We start from the raw sequence: 24,954 nt of genomic DNA, 5'->3' as shown, positions 1-24,954 counted from the left end.
TCTCTCTCTCTCTCCCTCAAACCCAACCGGTCAAAGCAGATGACCGCCCACCTAGAGTCTGGTTCTGCTCGAGGTTTCTGCCTCTTAAAATGACGTATTTCCTCGCCACTGTCGCCATAGTGCTTGCTCATGGTGGGAACTGTTGGGTCTCTGTAATAACATTATAAAGAGTTGGTGAGATGTCATGACATAACTTTTGTTGTGATTTGGCGCTATATAAATAAAATTGAATTGAATTGAATTATGGGCTGTATTTATAATGCTGAGTCGTGGCAAGAGTTGGTCCTGATGGTAAAATATACATAATATACAAAATACTCATACACATTTATCTCAATCTAGCACACAATGTGTATTGACGTATTGATTGTCCATGAGTAGTACGGTCAGAGGACTTTTATTTGGGTATTACTTAGTACAGACTTATGCAACCCTATTTGTAACAAAGGAATCACAGCCACGAGTGTACGTCTTTTAAGTTCAGCTAGGCCAACTAAATACATTTTCTTTGTTATTCTCACATTCTGTGTGTTTGAGCAGCGAGCCGTCGTGGATTACCTCCTTTCCAATCCAGAGCAAAGCTGTTGGGTGCTGGATGGCTATGACGAGTTTCACAACAAACTCACCAGACGAGAGGTGCAGGGAGAGCTGTTGGGCCCTGAAAGCCCTCTGCCTGTTGCAGACCTCATCTCAGGGTTGTTAAATCGGCAGCTTCTTCCCGGATGTACTGTGGTGGTCACCTGTCGCGCACGCGACGTCATCGATATGGAAGGCATGTCAGATAAAGTGGGGCAGCTGCTGGGATGGGACAGCCATGACATCGAGGAGTATGTGCACAACTTCTTTGGAGTAAAAGGTGAAAACATTGATGCATACAGTAGAGATAGATCAATGTAGATTTAACATCATCGGGAGTACTAATTATTAGTACTTAAGTATTTAAACAGTTACATGTGTTATGCTGCATAGCATAGTTAGCTTCAACCTCTAGAGTTTGTCTGTATATACTGGCATACTAAGTGTTTCCCATCCTTCCTGCTGATGCCTGTATCCACGTTTGTCTTCTTAAAGGTGATTGTTTTTCAGTTTGGCAGCTTGTAGTGCATACAAGAACTGTAGTGCATCCCACCACACAGCAGCTTTTAGGCATTTTCCTGTTAATACAAAGTCAGGGCAGGACTTAATTAAACTCTCTATGCAAGTCGTCCAACTTTATGAGCATATTTAGTGTGCAACACCTAATTGCTGGTGTATCCCTTTAAGACTCCAGGGGGTACTAGATCAGTTTTTATGGTAGTTACATTTTTACATTTAATGTGTAATTGCATGATTGTTAGCTTTTAGAATGAATTGCAAATACAATATGTTAAAGCCAGTTTTGAAACAAATGAGTTGAACTCATATAATGCAATTTCCTCATGTGCGCTTTGAAATTCACGCACCCACACACGCATGTTTTAAGTTATTCTAGCTGACCTCTGCTCGGCTTGAAGTCAATCGAGCTCAGTCTGAACACGCCCTCACAGTCATAGAAGACATCTGATCAGGCAAAACAAGTGCAAACACCTGTGTGGGTCTACTTTAAACTTATGTTGGCTTAAACTCATTTACGTCTCAACTGCAAAGGTCACTCGGCTCTTGGGCCGCAGGCAGCGGATCTCCTTCTTTCCGCTCGACACCTCCTTGCCATGTCATCCGTCCCTGCCCTCTGCAACATCTGCTGCATCTGTCTGGAGCATTTGCTGCTGGAGGGGAGAGACGCAGGCGCGATGCAGACACCGGAAGAAAGAGGAAGTGAGGCAAGGAAAAAAGCGAGAGAAAAAGAAGAAAAGGGAGAACAGATGCCAGCAGGAGGAAGAGGAGAAGAAGGCAGTAGAGGAGGGAGTCAAGCACAAAAGGCAGATCAAGGAGGAAGACGAAGGGCGAGTGAAGACGTAATGGTGGATGTCACAAATGGTAGAGTCCAGCTACCTCCCGCACAAGTCCAGATACCCTCCACCCTGACCCAGGTCTACCTCACTGTTCTTGGTGGATTTCTGAGCCGTGACCCTGATAAAAGAGGAAGAAATGACACGCCAAAGACCACGAGACCTCCACAGAGGTGAAGGCTGAGTAGAAACACCATTTCATGACACTAACACAACATACAGTACATAACTGACAGTACGTACATTTCAATAAAGACATTTCAATTTCAATAGCTATTAAATCCATTTTAGTGTGTTCACCCGAAGGGAGAAGTGATCCAGGAAAGATTTATGTGCGATGGTCATTTTCACTCTCACATGATCTTTGAGTGTGTAACGTACCAAAGCAGCAAATGTTGTTAGTTAGATAATGATCAAATGCAAATGAGTCTGTTTGTTTTCTCTGCGCAGTGCTGTGTTACCGCTGACCACTGTGAATCGACCGGAGTTGTGCGCGCTGACTCAGCTGGCCTGGAAAGGCTTAGAGGGCGGCAAGATCCTCTTCATGGAGGAAGACGTTTCTCACGATGTTTTGGAGTTCGCAATCAGGACAGGCCTCCTCTCACAGGTCAGACATGGTTGTACAGTGTGTGTGAACGTTCTCTACACAACATTATGTGGCCCGGGCTCCTTCAAATGAGCTTTTGTACCTTTCTATAGATAACTGGAAAGAAAATGTCTACCGCCTCCTTCATTTTGATGTCAAAACCAGGAGTTATTGTTGTAATTCATACATTATGGCCACATTGACATTCATGCTCCCCAGAGGATACATTGTAATAACTTTGGTGATGACATCATAAAAACTTACAGGTGGTTTTATACATTGACCTCTCTGCTTCCTATCAGGTGGAGCTCAGACGTGAGGATGGGGCGCTGGTCAACTCCTACTGCTTCATTCATCTGACCGTGCAGGAGTTTCTGGCTGCACTCAGAATCATGACCAGTAAGGATGTTAGTGACACGCAGCTCAAGAATAGGTAAGGAACATTAAACATTAAACAATATTATTACTCAGTTGTTGGGCATTTCCTTCAAGTATTTAGTTTGTGCCTGTTGACAGAATCACCTAATTATCAGAGCAGAGTGACGTACTGGAAAAAGATGTATATTTACGGTGCAGCATGTACTGTATGACCCAACACCCGTTTCATTTGAATGACACCGCTGTCTGTTTGCACCTGTCCACCCACATTTGTGCTGTACGGTATGTGCTGGTACCGCAGAGACAGGAAACGCTCTTCTCAGGTCAGGTTAGCACCAACTGGTTGCAGCGCCTGTGTTTTAAATAGAGCCCTGAGCTTGAAAGATTAACTAATCAGCGCTGGAGGAAATATTTAGATGCTTAACTTAAATACAAGCACTAATAACACGCTGTGACAACACTCCATTACAAGGCAAAGGGAGTGAGAAGTCGTGTTGCTGTACATGTATATATTGTTTTGTACAGTGGTTGATCTTAATATAAAATAATCTAAATTTTTAAACTAACTGGTAAGTAAAGCTGTCAAATAAATGTAGTGCAGTAAATATGTCCCCCTGAAATGTATTGGAGTAGAAGTATGAGGTAGAATAATTAAGTAAAGTATTGAGTAAATGTACTTTCCACCATATAGAAATAAAATAATTGAGCAATACAATAATAACAGTAATTCTATTCAAGCATTATCCAATCTTGGAGCTTACATCGAAACTACATCTCTCTATAGAGGAATTGCTATAGAATTTGACCATACAGAGTCACACTCCATACCAGGAATAACCTTGCTATGGAAGCAAGATGAGCCGTGTAAGTTGAGCACACTGAGACGTGTCTGACCTTCCGCCCTAGAAGGACGCCAGAAATATGCTGACGCGGGCTCAAAGTGGATAGTCCAATCCCAGTAGTGGAGGCTCAGGGGGATTCAGCAGAGGGGCGAGCGGAGGCGGCTACTGCCACCCAGTATATATCTATAGCCTCATTCTAAATTATGTTAACAGTCTTCCTAATATTTTCCTTGTAGAGGACAATAAACCCCAATGTCAAAGACAAGTCGGGAAGACAATCTGACTTACTTTACTGTAACAGGGTGCAATTAATCCCTGTTTAAAGCCCTGTGAGTGCACATGTCGAATGAATTAAGTTTAGATCCTGGGTGTCCGGTGGCCTAGTGGTTGAGACGCAGGGGCCGGGGACTTTTGTTTTATGTTATACCCTTAAATGTAAACATTTGGTAACAGTGGTAACACATATGTACGTGAGTGCGGGGATTTTCCCTGATCAGTCAGCAGTCTGCTGTGCTCGTATACTACTCTGTGTACTTTGACAGTTCGTTAAGTCCATTAAAGTGTGCGTGACTGTATCTGTATCTACCTGTTAGTTATTTGTCTTAACATGTGGTCGATTTGCGGGATGACATCACCAAAACTGTCCAGTTGAGTTACCTGTCAGTCTGTACAACCTCATGTTTACTCCTCTTTGTTTGTATGTAAAAAGCCAGTGCAAACACAAACCGGACCAGAACCAAAAGGCAACAATGTGTCATTGTCCCCCTTGGTCCAGACCAAATGATTTCTGAGTAAAATTAGTTGCTGGTTTGCTTCTGTAAACTAAGAAATACTTTTAACTGCTCTCATGCCAAAATGTGCCATTGTCATGTGATGATCACTAGTCAAAGCAGGACAGTGTGCCTACGGTACATCATGTGAGTTCTTCTTCTCATCTGGCTGGAGAGGCTAAGCAATGGTCCTGCACACGGCAATATGACGTCGGTGTGTATCTTGACTTTGCTCTATCCTCTTCCTCATTGCTCTCTCAGATTCAGTCTGAAAACTCGCTGGACGACCAAGTCGGACCAGAGGACAGTCTTCACTGAGTCCCTGCACCTGTATGTGTGTGGCCTGGCTTCCTCACACTGCACTCCAGCCTTAGTTCAATTAGCCAGGACCTCTGATGGAACAGGGGGCCAAAGTTGGGTCCAACAAAGACAAGCCCTCGTTCTGAAACTGCTGAAAAAGCTGTGTCACAGCAACACTCTGACTGGACCAAAGGTAGAATATGAACTGAAGTGAATCCAGATAAACGCATGTATCGTTTTTTTTTTTTTAACCTGTTCTCACAGTTTCTTCCCTCACTGATGCTTCCCTCTTGCATCTCCCCAGATGTTGGAGCTTTGCCACTGTGTCCAGGAGAGCCAGGACCATCAGTTGGCTAAGCAGGTTGTGGGTACGAGGCCAACTCTGGAGCTGCGCAACATCCGCCTCGTACCTGATGATATTGATGCTCTGGCTTTTGTAGTTAACTCAGTGGGTGATAATGGCATTGGATTGGACTTTGGCGCGTGTTCAATGGAGTTTGAGTGCTTAGATGTCCTGCCCAGGTGTCGGTACATTCACTTCCTCTGGTAAGTCCACACAAATACTCACACAAGCAAAACAATACATAGCATCAACAGAATTCAAATTAAAGCTGTTATTTAAAAAAGCTTCAGAGGCTCAATCTGCTCTACATTTCATATTATATTCATCTTTGGGGCATTATCACTCCATTAGAGGCCATCAGTCACGTAAGGTGCAAAATGCTAGGTGCACACAGCATGGGAGGAACTATTTTTAAAAGCTGAGGCGCGGTGCACTTGAGAAGTTGTAGTTGTAACACATGGGAATGGTGAGGTGGATGGTGCTGACCTGTAAAGTATCTGAAAACACGTGTTCAACTTGCGGACGGTGAGAGGGAGCAGTTGAACAGCGTCAGTGAATGTAGAAAAAGCTGCTGCTCTGCCTTTGACATTCCCCAGTTGATTGGCCACCTGCTCTGTGTAGCCGACTGAAGCTCTCTGCTTCCTGCCGTGTCAATGTGGTTGGCTGAGCCTGTTCGTGACAAGTAGCGACTCAAGTGCAGAGAGACGACGGCTGATGACTTTGCGGGACATTTTTATTAGACCAACTCAAAAGAGAACAAAGTCCTTCGTGAGGCGAGATCAACTCAAACATAAAACAATAAACAGTAAAGCCACAAGGCGTCGAAAGCGAAACTAGCCAGTACACAGACTGAGCTGCAAAACAGATTCTCATCTGAAAGACAAACTAAAGCACTTGTTCACAGGCTCTAACAGCAGCATGCAAACACTGTGTACACTGTGTCTCCACGTGAAGGCAATCATGGATAATGACAGGAACAAGCCAGTGAACTAGAAACTATACTGTGCTATAGCAAATGGAATTGGTAATATAAACACAGCAGCATCAACAATTATTCGATGAACTAAATTAGAGTTGCAACGATGAATTGATCAAAGAAAATTATTTGCCAACTATGTTGACAGTAATTTTTCAAAATTATTTTGCAAAAATGTCAAACGTTTGCTGGTTCCAGCTTCTTAAATGTGAAGATTTGCTGCTTTTCTTTGTCGATTATGACAGTAAATGAAGAGTCTTTGGGTTTTGGGCGGTTGGTTGTTGGTTGGACAAAAGAAGCAATTTGAAGGAGTCACTTTGGGCTCGTATTTTTCACAATTTTTTTTTGACATTTTATAGACAACAACAATTAATCGATTGATAGGGACAATAATTGGCAGATTAATCGATAATGAAAATAACTGTTCGTTGCAGCTCTTAACTGTATAGAAGTTAATAACCAGCAGATCAAATCGTCGGCATGTTTCTCAGTCTCCAGTCCATCATCCACGCTTGTTTCATTGTTGTTTCTTTTTCTCTGCTTGTGTGCCTCCAGCTTTCACGGCCGCAAGTACGGTGACAAGTTTGCTGAGAAGTTGTCCTCCATTTTGCCCAAATTCACAACCCTGAGAAAACTAGAGTAAGACCCCCCCCCCCCACACACACACAAACACAAACACACACACTCTGTCTTTTGTATCTCTGTTTTATTCATATCCAGCTGACACAGAGCGGTCTAGTTTTAAATGGCGGTCGCTGATTTTGATCTTCTGTCCTCTCAAGGTTTTGTGGAGCCAGTCTGACTGCCACAGGAGCAGCTAGTTTGGCTTCTGCTCTCCGGGACTGTCCACGCATCACCAAAATCAAGTATATTAAGTTGCACCTTTTGTGTTGCGTTTCTGGCTGAATGTGATTCCTGACGCTGCTGATATCTGATATGACAGTGAGATATTTTGAATGGGGGTCTAAAATTTGACACCGAGTGTTTGTTTTTGCATCGCAGTGTGAGTGACAACAATCTGAAAGACGGTGGGATCGAACACATGGCCGATATTTTTACCCAACTACCAAGACTGGTCTCAGTAATGTAAGTACATGAGATGCTATTTTTAAGTAACCACAATACTCTCATTTGGTTGTGTTTTAGCTGTATAGGAGTTATGTGTGTGTGTGTGCGTGTGTGTGTGTGTGTGTGTGTCTGTGTGCGCACCTTGCAGGCTGGGTCGTAACAACGTCTCCCTGGAAGCGTTGGACTATCTCATCAGGAAAATGTCGTCATGTTTGAACATCCAGCACATTCACGCAGAGTATGAACAACACACATTCACACACAAAAAGTAAGCAAGTAAACGTTGTTATAAAACTGTACTGTACAGTCTAGATTTTGTTGTTTTTGCAGTGGGATGAAGGACGTGACAGTAACTTTCTTCCAAAACTCTGATTTGAAGAGGTGAGTTTTTTGATAAACATAATGAGTAAATACAGACCAGTAATTAACCATATAGCGTGTCATCAAATTGATTCTGCACATACTGAAATCCTGTGTAATTCATGCATTTATTCCCCTCTGCAGCCATAAAACTGAGTCTGAACGAACGATCAGGTAAGACATTAGACAATAGCACTCTCATCCAATGTTGACTTCTTTCCAGATCTGTACTAACTGGTTTCCTTGAAGAACTTTGCTCCTCCTTTGAAAAACAATGGCTCTTAACCTTGACCAGAAAAGGCCTGTGAATCTATGACTTATTAAAGCTGTTTAGTTCACGTGGCGATTGGATGATGGTTTTCAGTTTGGAGGTTTAGCACTTTCTTTTTTTATTGTTGCTCTCCAGCCTGTTGAACCAGAAATGGAGCGAGTCCGAGATGCAAACACTTGCAGAGTCATTGGCACGTTGCCCTGCCTTGTCTGTCCTGGAGTGAGTAACCTTTAAATACAGCCCCCCTCCCCCCTGCCAATGATACAGCATAGTGAAACAGAATAATACTGCACTTAGTACTTACTGACTTATTTTTTTATCCTCTGTTCTGAACTAAACATTTAATCAGGTTTAATCTAAGTTCTTTTTTATGTGAGCCATCACTTCCAGTCAATCACCATCATATGACACTGCCAGTCAGAGTGGATCTTCTGTTTGTGTGTCAGATTGGGTGATTTGTAACAGTACCACTCTAGTGTTCCACCGATAATACATGTAGTATATTTATTCAAATCAAATGCTAATGAAGTTCTGTATGTGTGTGTGTGCGTGTGTACACACCCTAGTCTGTCTGGAGGCCAGTGGGATGTGGAAACTCTGAGGATGCTCACTCAGTTTTTGCCAAACTTCAATGTCACCGAAAAGATCATGTAAGACTGGATTCAAACCAAACTACCATCACAAAGCTCCTGATTTAAGAGCGACATGAAGCTACATGTATTCTGCATATGACTGATTCTTACTTCACTGTGATATGCCATTTTGCTATCCTCTGTTTTTACCTAGCTCTGTCTTAAAGTACCATGAAGTCATTCGAAGCTCTGTTAAATTGTTCAGCGTCCGTAAGAACTGAACAGCAGCACTCTGTTGACTTCTCTTCTCAGTTTGGATGACAGCTGCTCTTCAGTGGAGGGTTTGGTGACTCTGACTGCTCTGCTGTCTGATTGTCCCGCTGTGACGGCGCTTCATATCAGGTACACGCACACACCTGTGATGTACACTGCATGCTATGAATGCGCACACAGATGCACACATTAATTCACTCCTTTAAACATACTGTACCAACAAATGCAGGGAGGACCATCATGCCTTTCTTCTGCAACACTCGCCACTGTGTAAAACAATCAGCAGCATGTATAAACTGTATTATTTGCCACAGTTTTTCCATTTATTAGACTGCTTTCTTCTTTGTCATGAAACATTGGGAGCATTCACAAATACTTAGTAATAATAAGCCACATAGATAACTTAATATAACTCTTAAACAGTGGTGTCGCCGCTGCTATGTAACTGTATTTTTCTTTTTGTTTCAGACTACAGAGTCCGGTGCAGGTGTCTATAGTGTTTGCTGGAGGGAGAGAAAAGCCTGCAAATGAAGTATCTAAAACGCTCTGGTATGTATTAAGTTTTTGTCTCAGTGTCACTGTCACCAACTTTCAGAGCATTTGGTTGCAACAGCATATGTTTATAGAGAGAGAGCATTCAAAAGTGTTAAAAAAAAAAAAGCTGTTTTCTTTGTTCAGGTTTGTTTGTAATTCAAGTACGTCTACAGTTAAGAGAGATGGCAGGGATATAGATAGTAAAAAGGACATGTTTAAAGACACTTATTTCATAAATTTCTGTGACTGAATATCGGTATTACTGGTGATGATGGTGGTAATCATGGAGCTATTGCCTCTGTCAGTCTCAGCTGCTGCGGCCTGCTGCCTGCTGATCTGGAGAAAGTGTGGAGGAGTTTGGGAACCTCCTCTGATCTCACTTTGTTGGAGTAAGAACCAAGCATTTACCAACCTGTAACAGTAGCTCAGAAATACTCTCTGTACCAAAGACACAAAGGGAACACTGACATACGTGTCTGGCACCCCTACATTTACAAATGTGTGTTCAAATCTGGTGACTGGGATATTATTCTCTACGGACCATAACTTATAACACAGTGTTATTTTTATGATCTTTTGTCTTTTAACACCACGTACTTGTCTGTCAGCATGTCCAGTAACTGTTTAGGCAACAAAGGTCTGCGGAAACTGTTGGAGGTCCTGCCTCGTCTGAGTAGCATCCGGGAGATCAAGTGAGACTCGCGCACACAAAATGACACATAACAACTTTGTAGCAACACCCCCCCCCCAATATTGTATGATGTATATTTAATAAGAATGACCCTGGCAGCAGAATGTAGTGTCATGACTTCTTTCTTGAGATAGGAGGAAGTGTTTTAAAGGAACGAACTCTGTGTGGGCCGTGTTAGACAGAGCTGATCTAATCTTGGTTAGTTGGCACAAAGCAGGACTATTATTTTCTCATCAAACAGGTTCCAAACAAAACACTGGCAGCTACCACGTTTACCCCAGGGGCATTATTCCACATAAATGGCTTATTTAGAGCTAAATTATGTCCCTCCTGCTAGTGCATTGTTTTATTTTGTGTGTGTGTGTGTGTGTTTTTCAGTGCCAGTAACAATGGGATCAGCATGGAGGGAGTGGTGATGCTGGCTGCTGCTTTGTGCTCCCATAGCAACTTAACACAAATTCACACCAGGTACTCTTTGTTTTACATTTTGGGCATTTAATGATTTTATCAGAGCAGCAACACACACACACGCACCTGCTTCACCAACGTGGCGAGCTGCCAGGACTGCAACAGCTGCGATTGCTGCTCATCTTTGTCTGTTTATAAAACACACGTATAAATGCCAGAGTATAAATGACTGGGGAGACAATGGTCTGGTTAACTGGTGTTAAAATGTATCCCGTTGGTTTTACAGTGATGGAGGCAGAGAGGAGGTGACCCTGAAGTTCTGCCCTGACAAAAGGTAGAAGATCTGTGAAAACCTCCACACACACATCTGGATACTGCATTTTTGTTTGTCGGTTAATAAGCTAATTCTGTGCTCTTTTAGTAGTGATGACAAACAGCAGCTGAAGATGTTCAGGTACAGCAAGCTGATAAAGATGATTCTAACTACCTAACAGTTTACCACAAGTCATTACTTGAAATAAATGATCCTCTTTCATGCTGTAGGATATACAACAGCAGCCTCCTGCCGTCTCATATGACCACACTATGTAGACGTTTGGTCCAGTGTCGCTCCTGTTTTGAGTTAGAGTAAGTCGTCGTGTGTTTATCCACTCATTGTTATTTCAGGATGAGGCTCAAACGGGTAGACGTCAATGAATAACCTTTCATGTTGGTTGTGTCAGTTTGTCTCACAGCTCGCTGACAGACGGGGCGTTCGAGAACCTGCTGAAGGTCCTGCCGAAGATGACGTCGCTGCAGAGACTCAAGTAAGAGTTGGTGCGGATGGCTTTGTGTGTGAGAGCGAGTAAAGGTTTCTCCAGTTGTATCCAGTTCATTTACTTTTATTATGTGAGACTTAAATACACACAAAAAAATGTGTATGCGTATGAATAATTGAAATTGTACTGACATGTATTGTTAGTTAATATGATGGGGAAAATATATAGATGATGGCGCTATCCAGAAATGAGTCCACGCGTGCTAATATTTTTTTATAGATAAAAGTGGCACACGCACACACAGAAATCAACACCAGTTTTAAGATAGATCTGTACAGGAGTGTGTGCGGGGTATGAGTTGTTGTGTGAGTTGTTTCAAATTGGAAATCTGTTGCAGCTCTTACAAAACCAAGTCAGATGGACCTCATCTGACAGCTAATGAACATGTTAGTCGACGCCACTGACAGCCGTGTGAGATGGCAAACGTAACGAAGCGTTAGTGATGCCATGGTATCTAATTCAAATAAAACACAGTGTGAAGTGTGCTGTCATGCTCAGAAATTGCACAAAACGTTACCACAGTTCATTAAGAACCCTCAAATATATTGAACCCAGCTGTTATTTTGTTTGTGAGGTGATCAGCTTTAATTTAAATCCACCCTGTCCTCTTCTTCCTCAGTGTCAGCCACAGCATCGCGTCCACAGCTGGAGCGCTGATGTTGGTCAGTTGTCTGACCGTCGGTCAGCGAGTCACATCGGTGGAGCTCAGGTACGGGATACTTTCCTGTGTTGCATCTATCAGCTGTTCTGTAGTCACCACATTTAATAGGAGTAATTGTAATAAATAAGTCTCTGATCATGATTTGAACTCTTTTTCAGGCCTGCAGCTGAATCCTTCATCCATTTTGACAGTGTGAAAGCAGAACATGCCAGCTGCAGGTCTGTGATCAGCAACTGATATATTTTGACCGCTCACTTTGCATTCATCGTACACCCAGTATATCAGATCTAGCTTCTACTTTAAAGTCGAGAGGCGAGAACATTTACCCTCCTTGTCTTTATTTTAGTGTCGGGACAGAAAAATATGTGCTGCCAACTTTACATTTTGCCGTCTTTATCCATCTAGCTATCGCTGAGAATCACCAAAAACAACTAGATTCATTATAGATATTATTATTATGAGTGACCTTTTTTTCTTTACCATAAGGTAAAATAAGGGCGTACTTTTTCAGCCAAACAGAATAGTGTGAACACACCAGAGCTGGCTGTGACCTCCTTGTAGGGAACAATTCATTGAAATATTATCGAAAATAATTTTTACATATTGTTCAGCCCTACTTCCTAGCTTAATGCCCTAAAATGGTGTCTGTCTCTGTCTGTCTGTCTGTCTGTCTGTCGGACTGTTTTGTGCGCACAGGTTAAATCATTTTAGCCTGAACGGTGACAACGTGGAGAGACTGCTAGAGATCCTACAGCAGGGTCCCCAACTGTCGGACCTGGAGTACGTGCCACACACACACACACACACACACACACACACACACACACAAACCCAGTCTTACTCATACATTAGCTTACACCCATATGCATATAGTGCTTCTTCCAGCACACCAGTTGTTCTTTCTTTTCTCTGCAGTTTATCAAGTAACCAACTGGAAGATGAAGGAGTGAAGCGTTTTTTGGATTCTCTGCCAAAGCTTAAAATCACCAGCTATGTCAAGTAAGATACATGTTATGACATATTGATGTTCACCATTTCCTGTTCTATATTCATTTGTAGCATTTTTTTTTTTGCTGGTTAAAAATAGAAAGGACAGGAAATTCAGTTGATCCCTTTTACCAACACTTCAATTTGCTTTAATGTTCTGCTTTATTTGGACATGCAGCCAGACCTGTGGTGTGGAATACTACAAAATAATACCAAGTAAAGACTGTCTTTAATAGATAAGGCATGTTCTTCGTGAGGCAATAGGTCACACATAACGAAGCGTTCAAGAGTGCGCAGACACAGAGGCAGCCCGTCATGTGTCAACAATGTGTATGTAGTGCTTGTTTTTAGTCCATTTTCTGCCTGAACCACGTATATATTTTCCGTATTTGCAGCCAGACCTGCTGTGACATGTCAGAATGTCTTCAGTGAAAAGGGCCTCTTGTCAATGTCAATGTCAGATGTTTCTCCTTTGCTGTCTATCAATATCAGAATCAACAGCAAACGTCACTTACAGGATGAAATCGTAGTGTTGGGACATGGTTGGCAGTAATATAACACACATGACAGTAAACACCCGTCTGGTCTTGAACGTGTCTTCATCCACAGTTTGAGCAACAACAGCCTGACCCAGCGGGGGCTGCTGGATGTGGCCAGCACACTGTGCGCCTGTGGCAACGTCTCTGGTGTGGAAGTCAGGTGAGTCTGTGCGAGAGGAAAGCAACGGAAATGAATTGCTGAAAGCACGAAAAGCTTTTATGAACTAATGACCTGTACCTGATCCCTTGCTGGCGTCTGCTGGCACAGTAGTTTGGGAGCAGAGGAGAGGTGTCTCATCTGGTTCACACAAGAGGAAGGCTGTGAAAAAACTCTGAGGTAGGACAATAACCCAGAATAACAAGCATGTCATTGTGATTCACAACTTAACCTGCAGACAGTTAACACACCCCTTTGAAGTATTGGTATGTGAGGTTTTCTTGATCTAGAGCCCCATTCACCAGAACTTCAAATAACGTTTCTGTGATGGTTTCAGAAATGTCTACATGGTTTAAACCTCATTTGTATTTTAGCATCTGCATGGTAGCAAGCTCTGACAGATGTTGTCATATAACATGATGTCACAGTGAACGCTACAATAGGTCAGAGCAGACAGTTATATGTCTCCTTGTTGTCTGGTCAGGTAGTTTAAAGGTTTCAGTGTTGGATTGCATTCATGTGTTGGGCAGCAGACACCTTTTGAAAAGTCCTCACGTGCTGAGTCATTCTCTGTTTGCTCTCCCCCCCCACCCCCACCCCCACCCCCACCTCTTCTGCCTCTCTGCCAGTGTCAGAGAGAGTGGTTTGGAACGTGACTATCTGGTCAGATTAGCAGAGATCGTGTCTGCCTGTCCCAGTCTGACCAAGCTGGAGTAAGTACACCTCCACCTTTAATTCACTTCTGTAGCTGTCAGCATATGAAAAGCTTCTTGAACAGTAACTTGTTTTTATGGGGAACATAAAAATGACAGTTCTTTGTCTTATGAAATTCTCTCAAAAACGAGTGGGTAAATAAAAAAATGCACGAGTGACTACGAAAACAGAGCTATATTTCCATTTATTTTAAACACGGTTTTGGTTCATTTTATTTGAGTATGGAGCTTATAGAAGGTGATCAGGGGGGCATCTGCTGATTAAAGACCTGACTCATTATGATGAGTGTCTCAGGTTGTCCGGTGTGTATTTTATTTTCCATGCCAGACCCCGATGCTTATCGCTCATTAGAAAATCAGTAACGATTGCTCTGTGGTTGGTCCACAGGCTCAGGAACAATTCGCTGCAGTCAGATTGGATCCAAGACTTTGTGAGACAGTTGAGCAGCAGCCAGAGAGGATTCAGTGTCAGGTGAGAAGCCGTTTGTTCCTAAAGGTGGAGAATTTTTTAGCTTTTTAGCTTTGCTTTTGCGCAGCATACAGTCCACATTGTTTTTTAGTCGTGTGTCTGAGTAGCTGAATGATATCGTTGAAATACTGCGCTGCGTCACACTCTCTCTCCCTTGTCAGCGTTGAGGAGCGTTGGATCCGATCTGCGGAAGCTGTCAGTTTGGTGTGCCGCTGTCTGGAGCTCAGCAGCAACATACACGCCATCAGGTGAGATATGCAGATGCAAGCAAGTAAACGCACACACACAGACACACACACACAGGTAGAATATCCCACATCAAACCACATGTCTGTCGTTGTGTGTTACAGCACTATGCACATTTCATTTGCAGGGTCCACCACAGCACGCTGCACCTGTCTGTGATGAAAGCCACTGAACTGACTTCAGTCAGGTAATACATTTCAGCCTGCATATTTAAATTGAAGCCCCGCGCCTCTCAAAAACGCGTTTTGCTTATTGTTCTTCCACTTGGATGTTTGACCTTTTAAACGTTTGAAATACACATAGATGTGGATTTTTCAATGAAGGAGGAATTCTAACCAGGTGATTCATTTGTTTGTTGTTGTGAAAAAAACATATCCAAGTAACATTCAAAGCAGATTTGATGATTTTTGTATGTCTTTAAATATGTCTGGAGTTAAATTAAGTGTAAAACAAATACCAAACTTCAAACATTAGCTGAAGGCAGAAACATGATCAGTGCACTTTGGGTTCGTGTGTTTTTGTGTTTTCAGGGACGACTCTGCAGATCTGACTCCATCGTTGACCACAAAGAAAATAGGGTACCTTGTTCCTTTAAATGTGCCACCCAACACACACACACACACACACACACACACACACACACACATACATCACATTCACACTGTTCTTCTGGCATAATATCAACATCACGTTTGCTTGCCTTGCGAAAACAGACTTAATATTGTTTCTCTTGAAGACAAATTAGCAGAGCCCCGTCAGGTTATCCTTACTTTCATGTGAACATAGTTTTTGTAAATTGTTGTCTTGCGAAAACAAAATGCTTGCAGATGTTGCACCTTTGAAATAAAGATTTGACTGTTTGAAAGGCTTATGAAGGTTTTTGGGAAACGAAAAGAACCAAACGTTATCTGTCCGAGTAGCTGATAACAGCAGGAAGGGAGTCAGTGTTAATCTCTCCCCTCTCCCCCAGCCTTGTGGACTGTGCAGTAGAGGGGTGGCAGCTTGCATCGATGACGAGCATCATCCAGAGGTGTCCTTTACTGACAGAGCTGCAGTGAGTACTCTGAATGTAATATAGTATACACAAGTCAGTGTGCAAGGGAGACGTAGCTGTAAAAAAGAAGCCATTTGTTGCCATTCCTCACAGTTTTTCCCACCACAGCCTGGATACAGAGGGAGCTGAGTTTCTCTGTTCTGTTCTGCCGTCGCTGCCAAATCTCACTTCTCTCAGGTGAGAGCTTTTCCACGTTTGACACGCTTACGAACGCCTGTTGTGCAGTAAACTTCCAGCAGTAAAATCATTTGATCTTTTGCAGTATTGGTTCCAAAGAGACTTGTGTGACTGTGGTTGAGAAGCTCTCGGAGGCCTTGCTGCAGGCTGCAGCCATTCAGAGCTTAAAGTGAGCAACGCAAACACATTTTGTTACTTGTCTGGAGCATTTTTGTTTTGTTTCCTCTCTCGTATTCTTCTTTCATAGTTTGATTTAATAGCGCTCCTCCGCTCTGACTATCAGTGTTTACGTGCATAGTGCATTATAGGCAGTTCAGGGGAGGTGGGAGCATTCACAACAAAACCATGGCCATGTACATTAATACAATTTACCAGGGTTTTTTTTTTTGTTTTTACATTTTTTATCCAGTTATTGTTCAGATGATTCCAATATTTCATGGCTCTGTTTTGTATCTTGACGCGCTTGTAACTAACTCGCCAGTGCTACATCACAACATTTCTGTGCTGCGCTCATGCATTGTAATGAAATCTTTCCTTTTCCTCCCTCCCAGTCTATCCGGTCACGTGATCAGTGACAAAGCCGCTCAGATTATGACCAGATCGTTGCCCCGTCTGCGGTCGCTCAAGTAAGCATTCAGCGCGACAGTATTCCTGTAGAAGTGTGCATTATTTTCACAGGTAGATATGCACATGATCAATCGCCAGCGTGTCAAAGAAATAAAGTGCTCATGAAGTGGAACTAGTGGGATTGTATGAAATGTTTCAATCATCATCTCATACAGAATATGAACGTTAAACAATGTCGCCATTCGTCTTCTCCAGTCTGTCTCATTGCATATGGTCGGCGGGTGCAGGGCTGCAGCTGGTCAAAGCACTGGGAGAGTGTGTCAGTCTGGAAGGCCTTCGGTAAGACACACACACACACACACACACAAGCATATAGGTGAACATGTGGACGGAAATGTCAGTCATATAATACAGATAGAGTGGCTTCTATAATGTCTTAAAGTTCTAAGTTTGTCTGTGTGTTGGCACCCTAAGTCTGGAGTCCTTGCAGCTGAATGAGGAGAGCCGGGTGTGTTTGGCACAAGCACTGAGGAATGTCAACTCTATCCGCAGTCTCAAGTAAGAAACACAATCTCTTCCACTGTAGCAGTCCCATCAGAACTTGATGTTCCCAACCACATGAAAGAGTCGCTGGCAGAAGTTGTAACAGTATAAAGATTTCACTATAAAATGCATTCCTGATCCAAAATCTGACCTGTCCAAGTGATTCGGAAGGCTCATCAAGTATCGTGTGTCCTGTTTACAGCCCCTCATTATGTGGCTAGAGTTTGGTAAGTATTTATTTAATCTGGGGAGCTAAGCCTGCCAAGCTATTTAAGGCAGGCGTCTCCACGTTGACTGCCACAGCCCACACATCTCCAGCAGCACTCTAATAATCCCGTCTATTTATGATGCATTTGCTGACACTGTCGCTGCCAAAAGTGCTCGCATTGCGGCAGCAGCCCATCATGCCAGCGTGTCATCGGCTCCATAAGAGGCTCGTCATTAAATGGTCCGATGCCACGATCGCCCTCCCGGGGGAGAGATGTATCTCTCCCTGTTCTCTCATAGTGCTAAGCTGTAAAGTGTTTGCTCGCTGATGAGCTGCGAGGTCGGAACTTAGACGTCAAAATGTCAATGCTGTTTATACGTTATATGAATACATGTCATATTTACATGGACATAAATCCTCCTCATGAGAGATGTCCATTAGTTTTACTAAATGTTTTGCATTCTCCCGAAGGATATCCACTCCTACCTTGGAATGGATATCGTTTCAGGGTCTGATTGCTTGTTTGAACATTAAATGTAACCTTTTGCTTGTGCAATGTGTGTGTGTGTGTGTGTGTGTGTGTGTGTGTGTGTGTGTGTGTGTGTTTTTCAGGCTGAATAAGATTGCCACAGAAAGGGGACAATCAGGAGCAAACGATGTGCTGGATCTCCTCGCTGCCATGGAGGGACTCACGTCGCTGGAGGAGATAGAGTGAGTTTTGGGACCCGTACATAAAACATGCTGCACGTAAACAAGTGTGATTAACCTCACTTTAGTCTGCCATCGGAGAGTCATCAGTGATGTTGGGCCTCTCTCTTGTGGATCCAGGTTGGAGCGCTGGAGGATGGCTGACAGAGGAGTAGAGCAGCTGGCCAGACTCCTTCCTGTGTGGACGGAGCTCAGGAGGATCAGGTAGGCGGGACGGTCCTGTTGGCAAAAGAGTCAACAGATTATTATGAATGTGCCAAAGACTTTTGGCTACCCATGTTATCTGTCTCGTATGTCACTGTGCATGTTACGATTTTATTTATTATATAGTGTAGTATTGTGTATTGTTTACTTAATTATCTTCATCTTTTCAAGCTATTATGAGCAGGTTGTGTGCTCTCTCCACTTTATTTTATACATATATATATACATCATTCGTGGTATTATAATCCTGCAGATCATTATTTTATAGTTGATGAGCAGTAGAAAGCGTGTCTTAGATCACGTGAGCAGTCTTTCTCCATTCCCACTCCATTTCCCTTTCCTTTTCTAAACGTGTTGACTGATAAAACAATCTACTGCCTCGGCATTTGTTTTTGTCTTAACACAAGAGCACAGATAAGCTGTACCTACAGATCACAGGCTTGCCCACTGCTTGTGTGAAGTGCCAATCACTCGAAACATGCCAGCTATTTATTAGCCAGGCATGTTTATTGGACTGTCATGGCCTCTTTTTTATGGACAACAGCTGTTAGACCATTTGGCTGCAGGTTCCTCCGTTGTCAAGTGTGGGACTGACGGCCACAAAGTCTTTTGGCTCAGGCTGTCATTAGGTGGTGCTGTATTTATGCAAAGTGCTTCACGGTTCCTGGATAAGTCACTTCCCACTGCAGTACACCATGTGTGTAGAATTTAAACACTTCTGGCTTTAGTGCCGCACAGTGGTGGTACCAGAAAACACACTGCGGCAGACAGCTATGCATACTGCCTCACTCAGGGAAAAGCTACTCATTTTACATTTAATGTTGTGTGTGCGTGTGTGTGTGTGTGTGTGTGTGTGTGTGTGTGTCCGTCTTCCAGTCTACCAAAGAACCTTATCAGCGACCAATCAGGAGACAAGCTACTGGAGGCTTTGACCAGCTGCAGGCACCTGGAGGAGCTCCAGTAAGGACACAATGACATTTTTTTTTTTTTATAAATCAGTGAAACACCTTGTAAAAATCTGTCATGCATTCATTCACATTTTCAATCAATCTTTCATTCAACCTTCATTTAAGTCTTGAGGAATCACCGAGGGCATGCCCGCACTTTCAATGATGTCTTGTTGAGTACAATTAGAACAGAATGAATACATACAAAAAATAATTAACGAGAAAACAAACAGGCGACAGAACACAGTTTAAAAACAGTTGCATTCAAGAGCGGAGTAGTTTGTAATCATGGTTTTAAATTGACCCATAGGTACAATTGTGTTGAGTTTTAATGAGGGTTGTATAATGTTCTACGTGTGTGCAGCACAAAAACTAAAAGCAGTTTTCCCAAATGTAGTTTTTGCACGCAGGACTTTGAGCATTAGCCAACCACTTGAACGAGTCATGTAATGATTATAGGACCAATGTAATGTATTAAGGAAGTGATGGTGGTAGGTTGCCATTAAGGGCTTTATAAATAAATTTGTACATAAAAATGTTAGAGATGCCCATCCAACCTTTTCCTACTAAATGCAACGATGAGTAGAATAACTGCCACCGGTAATAAATCGTAGGGCGGAGTGATACACTGAATCTAGGGGTTTGCGCTGCTCGTACACATGCGTGGCCAAAGACGCTATGTAACATTCAAGCGGGGGGAAAAAACGGGGCCTGGGGGATTTCAAAGCCCATGTCCAAGGGCCACACCTTGTGCACTGTAATGACCTCAGAAACAAAATATCACAGATATATGAGTTAAATGAAAGGAAACATGCCAAATCCAAGAGGCTCGACTGTTATCTTGTGTGTCAGTGTGCTCCAGTCGCCCTTTTTTTCCCCTGGAAGTTTGCTGTCCTCGAGCTGAGAAGCTCCTGACTCAGCTGCATGCTGCTGAAAGATGCTCGTAGAGTACTACCTCATGTAAACACTTCTAGTCTTCTAAATTGGGTTCTTTGCTGGGAAAAGGGCAGTTTTCCATAGAAACTTTTTGTGTTTTGGCGAAAGAGAAGAAAGGTCTTGTCTTTCGCATATTTATATCAGTGCAGAATTTAAAACGTGTCTGTTCTGTCTTCCAGCCTGTCTAGTAACAGTCTGGGAGACCTCACTGCTGCCAGGATGGCCCTTGTCCTGCCATCACTGACACGCATCACGGTGTTGGAGTGAGTCACACACACACACACACACACACACACACATTCGGATTTCTGAATGTGACATTTATTACATTTGTCTGACTTGTCCTGAGGTTTATGTTCTTTATGTGTGTCTGTTCTAGTATTTCAGAGAACCATATTGGATCTGAAGGGTCAGTGAGTCTGTCCAAAGCAATAATGTGCATGAAGAACCTCACCAAGATTCAGTGAGACTCTCTAGCTCCCCCTGCTCTTTTGGGAATCCCAACTCTGATAGATGACTAGATTGACTGATTATTCATTTTATATGAAATAACGTGTTTCTTTTTCTTGTGTGGTCCGTCAGTCTGACCTCTGTCGGGACTTCAGAGCTGTGTGCAGTAGCTGCCAGTCTGGCCCACTGTCCCCTCATACAGGATGTGGGGTAAGATGTGTGGGGCATCAGCCTCTATGGGACCTAAACATGACTGATTCTGGTCTTTAATGTGAGGTCTGTCGGCCCGGACCTAAATGTTAAGAGGGAGTGTTTGTTTGGAAGTGCTATACGACTGTGTGTCTCTCTCTGCCTCTAGTCTGGGGTGGAATAACTGTGATGACAAAGTGGCGGTGGAGTTGGCCAGAGTCATGCCTCTCTGTCAGAGGCTGACCAACATAGAGTGAGTTTGTGAACACACACACACACACACACACCAGTGTTTGTTATTTTCATGTTTTTATTTGTTGATTTAATTTGAGTTTCAGGTGTTATTTTTGGTTTCTGCGTTTAATTCTAAGAATCAGTTCATGATTCATGCTTCCAGATTCACCATTTTTTTCCCATCTTTATTCGTTTTGGTTAGTTTGGGAATCAAAGTTGAAGTTTTTAATTCCCCCCCCCCCAGCCTGGAGTCAAACACTGTGAGCGTTTTTGGAGCCGAGGCCCTGCTCCGAGCCTTACAGTCGTGTCCTGCTGTGCAGCTCATCAGGTAAACCTGCTGTCAAACTGCCTCTCGGGCAACGTTTGGCTCATTCAGGCACAAATCAGCATTTGGATTTTAAAAATCTATTTGAAACATTGAGAATATTAAAGTGTCCACCGCTGTGCTTCTTCAGGCTGTGGAGGAACCAAGTGCCTTCCAGTGAAGCCCAGAGGCTCAGTCTGAGGGACAGGAGGCTGAATTTCTCATCCACCTAACGTGGTCTGTGTTGTTGGACGGTGGCGGTGAGAAGTAACGTTCCAGCTCATCAGGACCTGCAGAGGTGAATCACTGCCACAGTTCAGGCACGGAGATTGTTTCCAGGAAGGATCTTACAGCAAATAACTAAGATCTTTAAAAGTCTTTATCAGCTGTAGCCGATGACGGCAGCAGCTGGTGTCTCTAATAGTATGAATATTTAAAAGACCAACATGTGGTCTAGGGTTGGAGGGGACTCATTTAGATGTATATATGTAGATATCTATATGTAAAAGACTCTTGCCTTTTTTTTATCTTAAGGGCTGCTTGTGGGAACAATGTAATTAAGTACAGGTGTACAGTTGAATGTCTTATTTTTGAGACTATTCGAATGTATGACTATGCACTTCTTGGCCTCCAGTTTCACGATGGTAAACTGGCGTGATGTGTTCCGGTGACACAACGGTGGCCCATCTTTGGTGGTCCTGACGTGGGTGTGTTACGAATGTATGAGTCTCTGTTAACTGCAGAGCCTCTGGACAGGACACATAAAGTTGGATAAGGACAGGAGGTACAGTGTAGACACAATACTGATGAAAGTTACTTAAATAGAATATTTAAGTAACTTAATATTTGAAGTGAAATAAGCCACTGAAGAAACAAAATGCTAATTTGAGGTTGTACTCATTTTTAAGATAATGAGCTGTGCGTTCCTATCGGGAGCTGTAGGTAAATATGATTCAACTGTCCCGAGGCTGACGGGTTTTAGAGGTGAACTGAAATTATACAGATCTCAAAAGTTCTGTAAAACTGTGACGAGGTTAATGATCACCATCTATCATCTGAGACAGCTGGTAGAGGGATGTTTTGCACATTCTGTCCCTTCCTGTTCTTTCCAGTAGGTTTTCCTGTAAGAAACTATAGTATATGCACGCAGACTCCGACTCACTGAGTCACTTTGCACTGTCATGTGTTTACAATAAATGGAGGTCACATAAGTGAAAACACAATAAATCATTAACTCGCAGTAAAGAAGAGTGGAGAGGGGGGACACCCCCCTCTGCTGTCGGTTGTGGTCTCCATCCAATGTGCGTATTTATTTCTGCTGTTGTAATGTTGAGAAATCATCAGGGTTTTTTTTTTAAAGTTATTTATTTGTCTTTCATTCTAACTAATTTCAATGTTTTTTACATTAGTAAATTATAGATGATAATAATTAGAATTGTGTATATTTCATGGCGGAGAAGGGGAAAAGCACACACTGACACTGACTCTGTTAGAATGATGCACTCATTCTGAAACGAATGCGCAGTATTTCCTTTCCTGTTCCTCTGTGTTGTATTCTAGCTTTCCCCCTTCATTCAGTTTCACTATAATCTCTACAAAGACTTTGGAGACTTTGATTAGTACAGAGATGTTCCTGCAATACTCATCTGTTAAACGTAGCTTTGCTTTTTAAAAGTTTGTGTTCAGGTTGGGCTTTGAGTTCTCACATGACGAAATGTCATTCTGACTTGCACTGAGATGTCAATTGAGAATAAAAAAAAGACTACTTTGAGTTTTTGCCTTTATTTACACTTTGCACAGTTATTTTATCACTCTTTCTTTCTTGAACAACTTGCCGCTGAAACGTGGTTTTAATTCCTCGATTCCTGTCATCTCAAAGACAAAATGTTACCAGAGTACAAACTTTCAACATAACCTTTTTGGAATATCACATTCATTGCTCACTTGTTCTTTCGAGGGGTGCTTTGTCTGCTTCCTCTTACCGTGGTGACACACACACACACACACACACACACACAATCTGCACGTCAAAATCTACTGAAACTGTTAAATGTACAGCATTTTATTCAGTCAAACACTAACCATGTTCGTGTTGCACATCTAGGAGTTGATTATTAGTTGTTACAGATTTCACTGTTTAAAGGTGACATGTCAATATGACCTCTAGTCTCTGGAGTAGATGAGTCCTGGCACAAAATGTGTTTTGTAACCCACTCCTATTTCATTCTGTCTGCTGCCAAGACGAGCAGCTGGAAGTGAAGTTTGACCCAACACGCTGGCAGGACTCAGGATTCATTTGGCGCTCTCTTGTGGTGGAGACCGGTGGTGCAAATGTGGTGCCGTTAAAGATACACTACCCACAGTGACCCTGATGTTTCATGACTGAATCTATAGATACTGTTGTTCTTATCACCGTCTTCAGACGATAGTTCATTAGCACTGTGCAACACTCATCCATCGGTGCTATTAAGTTGTTTTCCTCATGTTCTGGGAAACGTGCAGTGGTGGAATGTAACTGAAGTACTTCTACTCAAATGCCATACAGTTTTGAGGTACTTTCGAGGTACTCTGCTTGATTTTCATTTCTGCTGGATATATTGTACTTTTTATTCCACTACATTTATTTGACAGCTATAGTTACTAGTTACTTTTAGGTGGAGATTTTACATACAACATATGTGATCCGTTTATAATCCATTGTTATGGATAAAACTACCCAACACTATATCAAGCCGCTTCACCTCCACCAGCTCCACCAACATGAAACATGGATCCATCGGTAATAATATCACATGTTGCTGAGTCATTCTGCTGCACAATGAGTACTTTTTGCTTGTGTTACTTTAAATACATTTTGATGTTAATACTACTACTTTTACTGAAGTAAAATATCTTAACACTCCACTGGTAATGTAACTGCAGTGTACTGTGATGAACACACTTGGGTCGTGATACCTGTATGAGCCACAAGAGGGTGCCAGAGTAACAACACATTTTCTATATTAGAGTTTAGAAAAACCATATTAACATTACAGAAACGACAGGCTACTGTAATTTAGAATATCAGAATCAGCTTTATAGTGGTAGTATACAAGTATATGTTCACATACAAGGAGTTAGACTCGATTTTTTTCATTGCTCTGCATCCACGGAAATAGATATTACAGCAAAGGACAGAACAACAAAGCTGAACAAACAAATGCAAAGAATAGACAGGACTGTTATGTACACAAATATGTGAACAGAAAACGGAAGTGAGTGGAAGAATACGCTCGGCTTTAGGAAAAAGCACACCATAGGACGCGACAGTCACACAAAGTATGCGTATATGAGTGTCAAGCCTACCGTTGTCACAGAAACAATATGTGGCTGTACTTTACTTACACCTCAGGCGGAAGCGCTTTACGTATGCCAGACAGCGACGCTTTTATTTTGTACGTGAACTGGCTGTACTTCCGGTCGTACGCTAGTCCCGTTAGCTTGATTAGCTCCATCCATCAGCGGCGCCGGGCAGCGAGAACACAGTCCAGGTGGCTGCGAGGA

The 24,954-nt window shown here is 42.6% G+C and overlaps 1 protein-coding gene across 1 annotated transcript in view; it reads left to right on the top strand.

The window, feature by feature from the left end:
- Positions 1-23,182, top strand: part of nlrc5 (NLR family, CARD domain containing 5) — a 30,395-nt gene extending 7,213 nt beyond the window's left edge. The window contains exons 7-55 of the mRNA XM_070907204.1: positions 541-856; positions 1,627-2,101; positions 2,379-2,535; positions 2,817-2,947; positions 4,766-4,997; positions 5,109-5,350; positions 6,679-6,762; positions 6,906-6,989; positions 7,126-7,209; positions 7,340-7,429; positions 7,522-7,572; positions 7,696-7,725; positions 7,958-8,041; positions 8,389-8,472; positions 8,707-8,796; positions 9,136-9,216; positions 9,507-9,590; positions 9,810-9,893; positions 10,271-10,360; positions 10,587-10,634; positions 10,722-10,754; positions 10,844-10,927; positions 11,023-11,106; positions 11,738-11,827; positions 11,938-11,997; positions 12,476-12,559; positions 12,695-12,778; positions 13,376-13,465; positions 13,574-13,642; positions 14,092-14,175; positions 14,564-14,647; positions 14,806-14,892; positions 15,018-15,077; positions 15,421-15,468; positions 15,861-15,944; positions 16,053-16,121; positions 16,207-16,290; positions 16,673-16,747; positions 16,944-17,027; positions 17,163-17,246; positions 18,052-18,150; positions 18,268-18,351; positions 19,228-19,311; positions 20,414-20,497; positions 20,614-20,697; positions 20,817-20,894; positions 21,043-21,126; positions 21,352-21,435; positions 21,563-23,182. Coding sequence (XP_070763305.1) covers positions 541-856; positions 1,627-2,101; positions 2,379-2,535; positions 2,817-2,947; positions 4,766-4,997; positions 5,109-5,350; positions 6,679-6,762; positions 6,906-6,989; positions 7,126-7,209; positions 7,340-7,429; positions 7,522-7,572; positions 7,696-7,725; positions 7,958-8,041; positions 8,389-8,472; positions 8,707-8,796; positions 9,136-9,216; positions 9,507-9,590; positions 9,810-9,893; positions 10,271-10,360; positions 10,587-10,634; positions 10,722-10,754; positions 10,844-10,927; positions 11,023-11,106; positions 11,738-11,827; positions 11,938-11,997; positions 12,476-12,559; positions 12,695-12,778; positions 13,376-13,465; positions 13,574-13,642; positions 14,092-14,175; positions 14,564-14,647; positions 14,806-14,892; positions 15,018-15,077; positions 15,421-15,468; positions 15,861-15,944; positions 16,053-16,121; positions 16,207-16,290; positions 16,673-16,747; positions 16,944-17,027; positions 17,163-17,246; positions 18,052-18,150; positions 18,268-18,351; positions 19,228-19,311; positions 20,414-20,497; positions 20,614-20,697; positions 20,817-20,894; positions 21,043-21,126; positions 21,352-21,435; positions 21,563-21,644 — 4,905 coding nt within the window. The 3' untranslated portion in view covers positions 21,645-23,182. The remainder of the gene's footprint in view (positions 1-540; positions 857-1,626; positions 2,102-2,378; positions 2,536-2,816; positions 2,948-4,765; positions 4,998-5,108; positions 5,351-6,678; positions 6,763-6,905; positions 6,990-7,125; positions 7,210-7,339; positions 7,430-7,521; positions 7,573-7,695; positions 7,726-7,957; positions 8,042-8,388; positions 8,473-8,706; positions 8,797-9,135; positions 9,217-9,506; positions 9,591-9,809; positions 9,894-10,270; positions 10,361-10,586; positions 10,635-10,721; positions 10,755-10,843; positions 10,928-11,022; positions 11,107-11,737; positions 11,828-11,937; positions 11,998-12,475; positions 12,560-12,694; positions 12,779-13,375; positions 13,466-13,573; positions 13,643-14,091; positions 14,176-14,563; positions 14,648-14,805; positions 14,893-15,017; positions 15,078-15,420; positions 15,469-15,860; positions 15,945-16,052; positions 16,122-16,206; positions 16,291-16,672; positions 16,748-16,943; positions 17,028-17,162; positions 17,247-18,051; positions 18,151-18,267; positions 18,352-19,227; positions 19,312-20,413; positions 20,498-20,613; positions 20,698-20,816; positions 20,895-21,042; positions 21,127-21,351; positions 21,436-21,562) is intronic.
- The last annotated feature ends 1,772 nt before the right edge of the window (positions 23,183-24,954 follow it).

This window comes from Enoplosus armatus, chromosome 6 (genome assembly GCF_043641665.1).
Source record: "Enoplosus armatus isolate fEnoArm2 chromosome 6, fEnoArm2.hap1, whole genome shotgun sequence".
Taxonomy (NCBI): domain Eukaryota; kingdom Metazoa; phylum Chordata; class Actinopteri; order Centrarchiformes; family Enoplosidae; genus Enoplosus; species Enoplosus armatus.
This window is presented reverse-complemented; position numbering and strand designations above follow the sequence as displayed.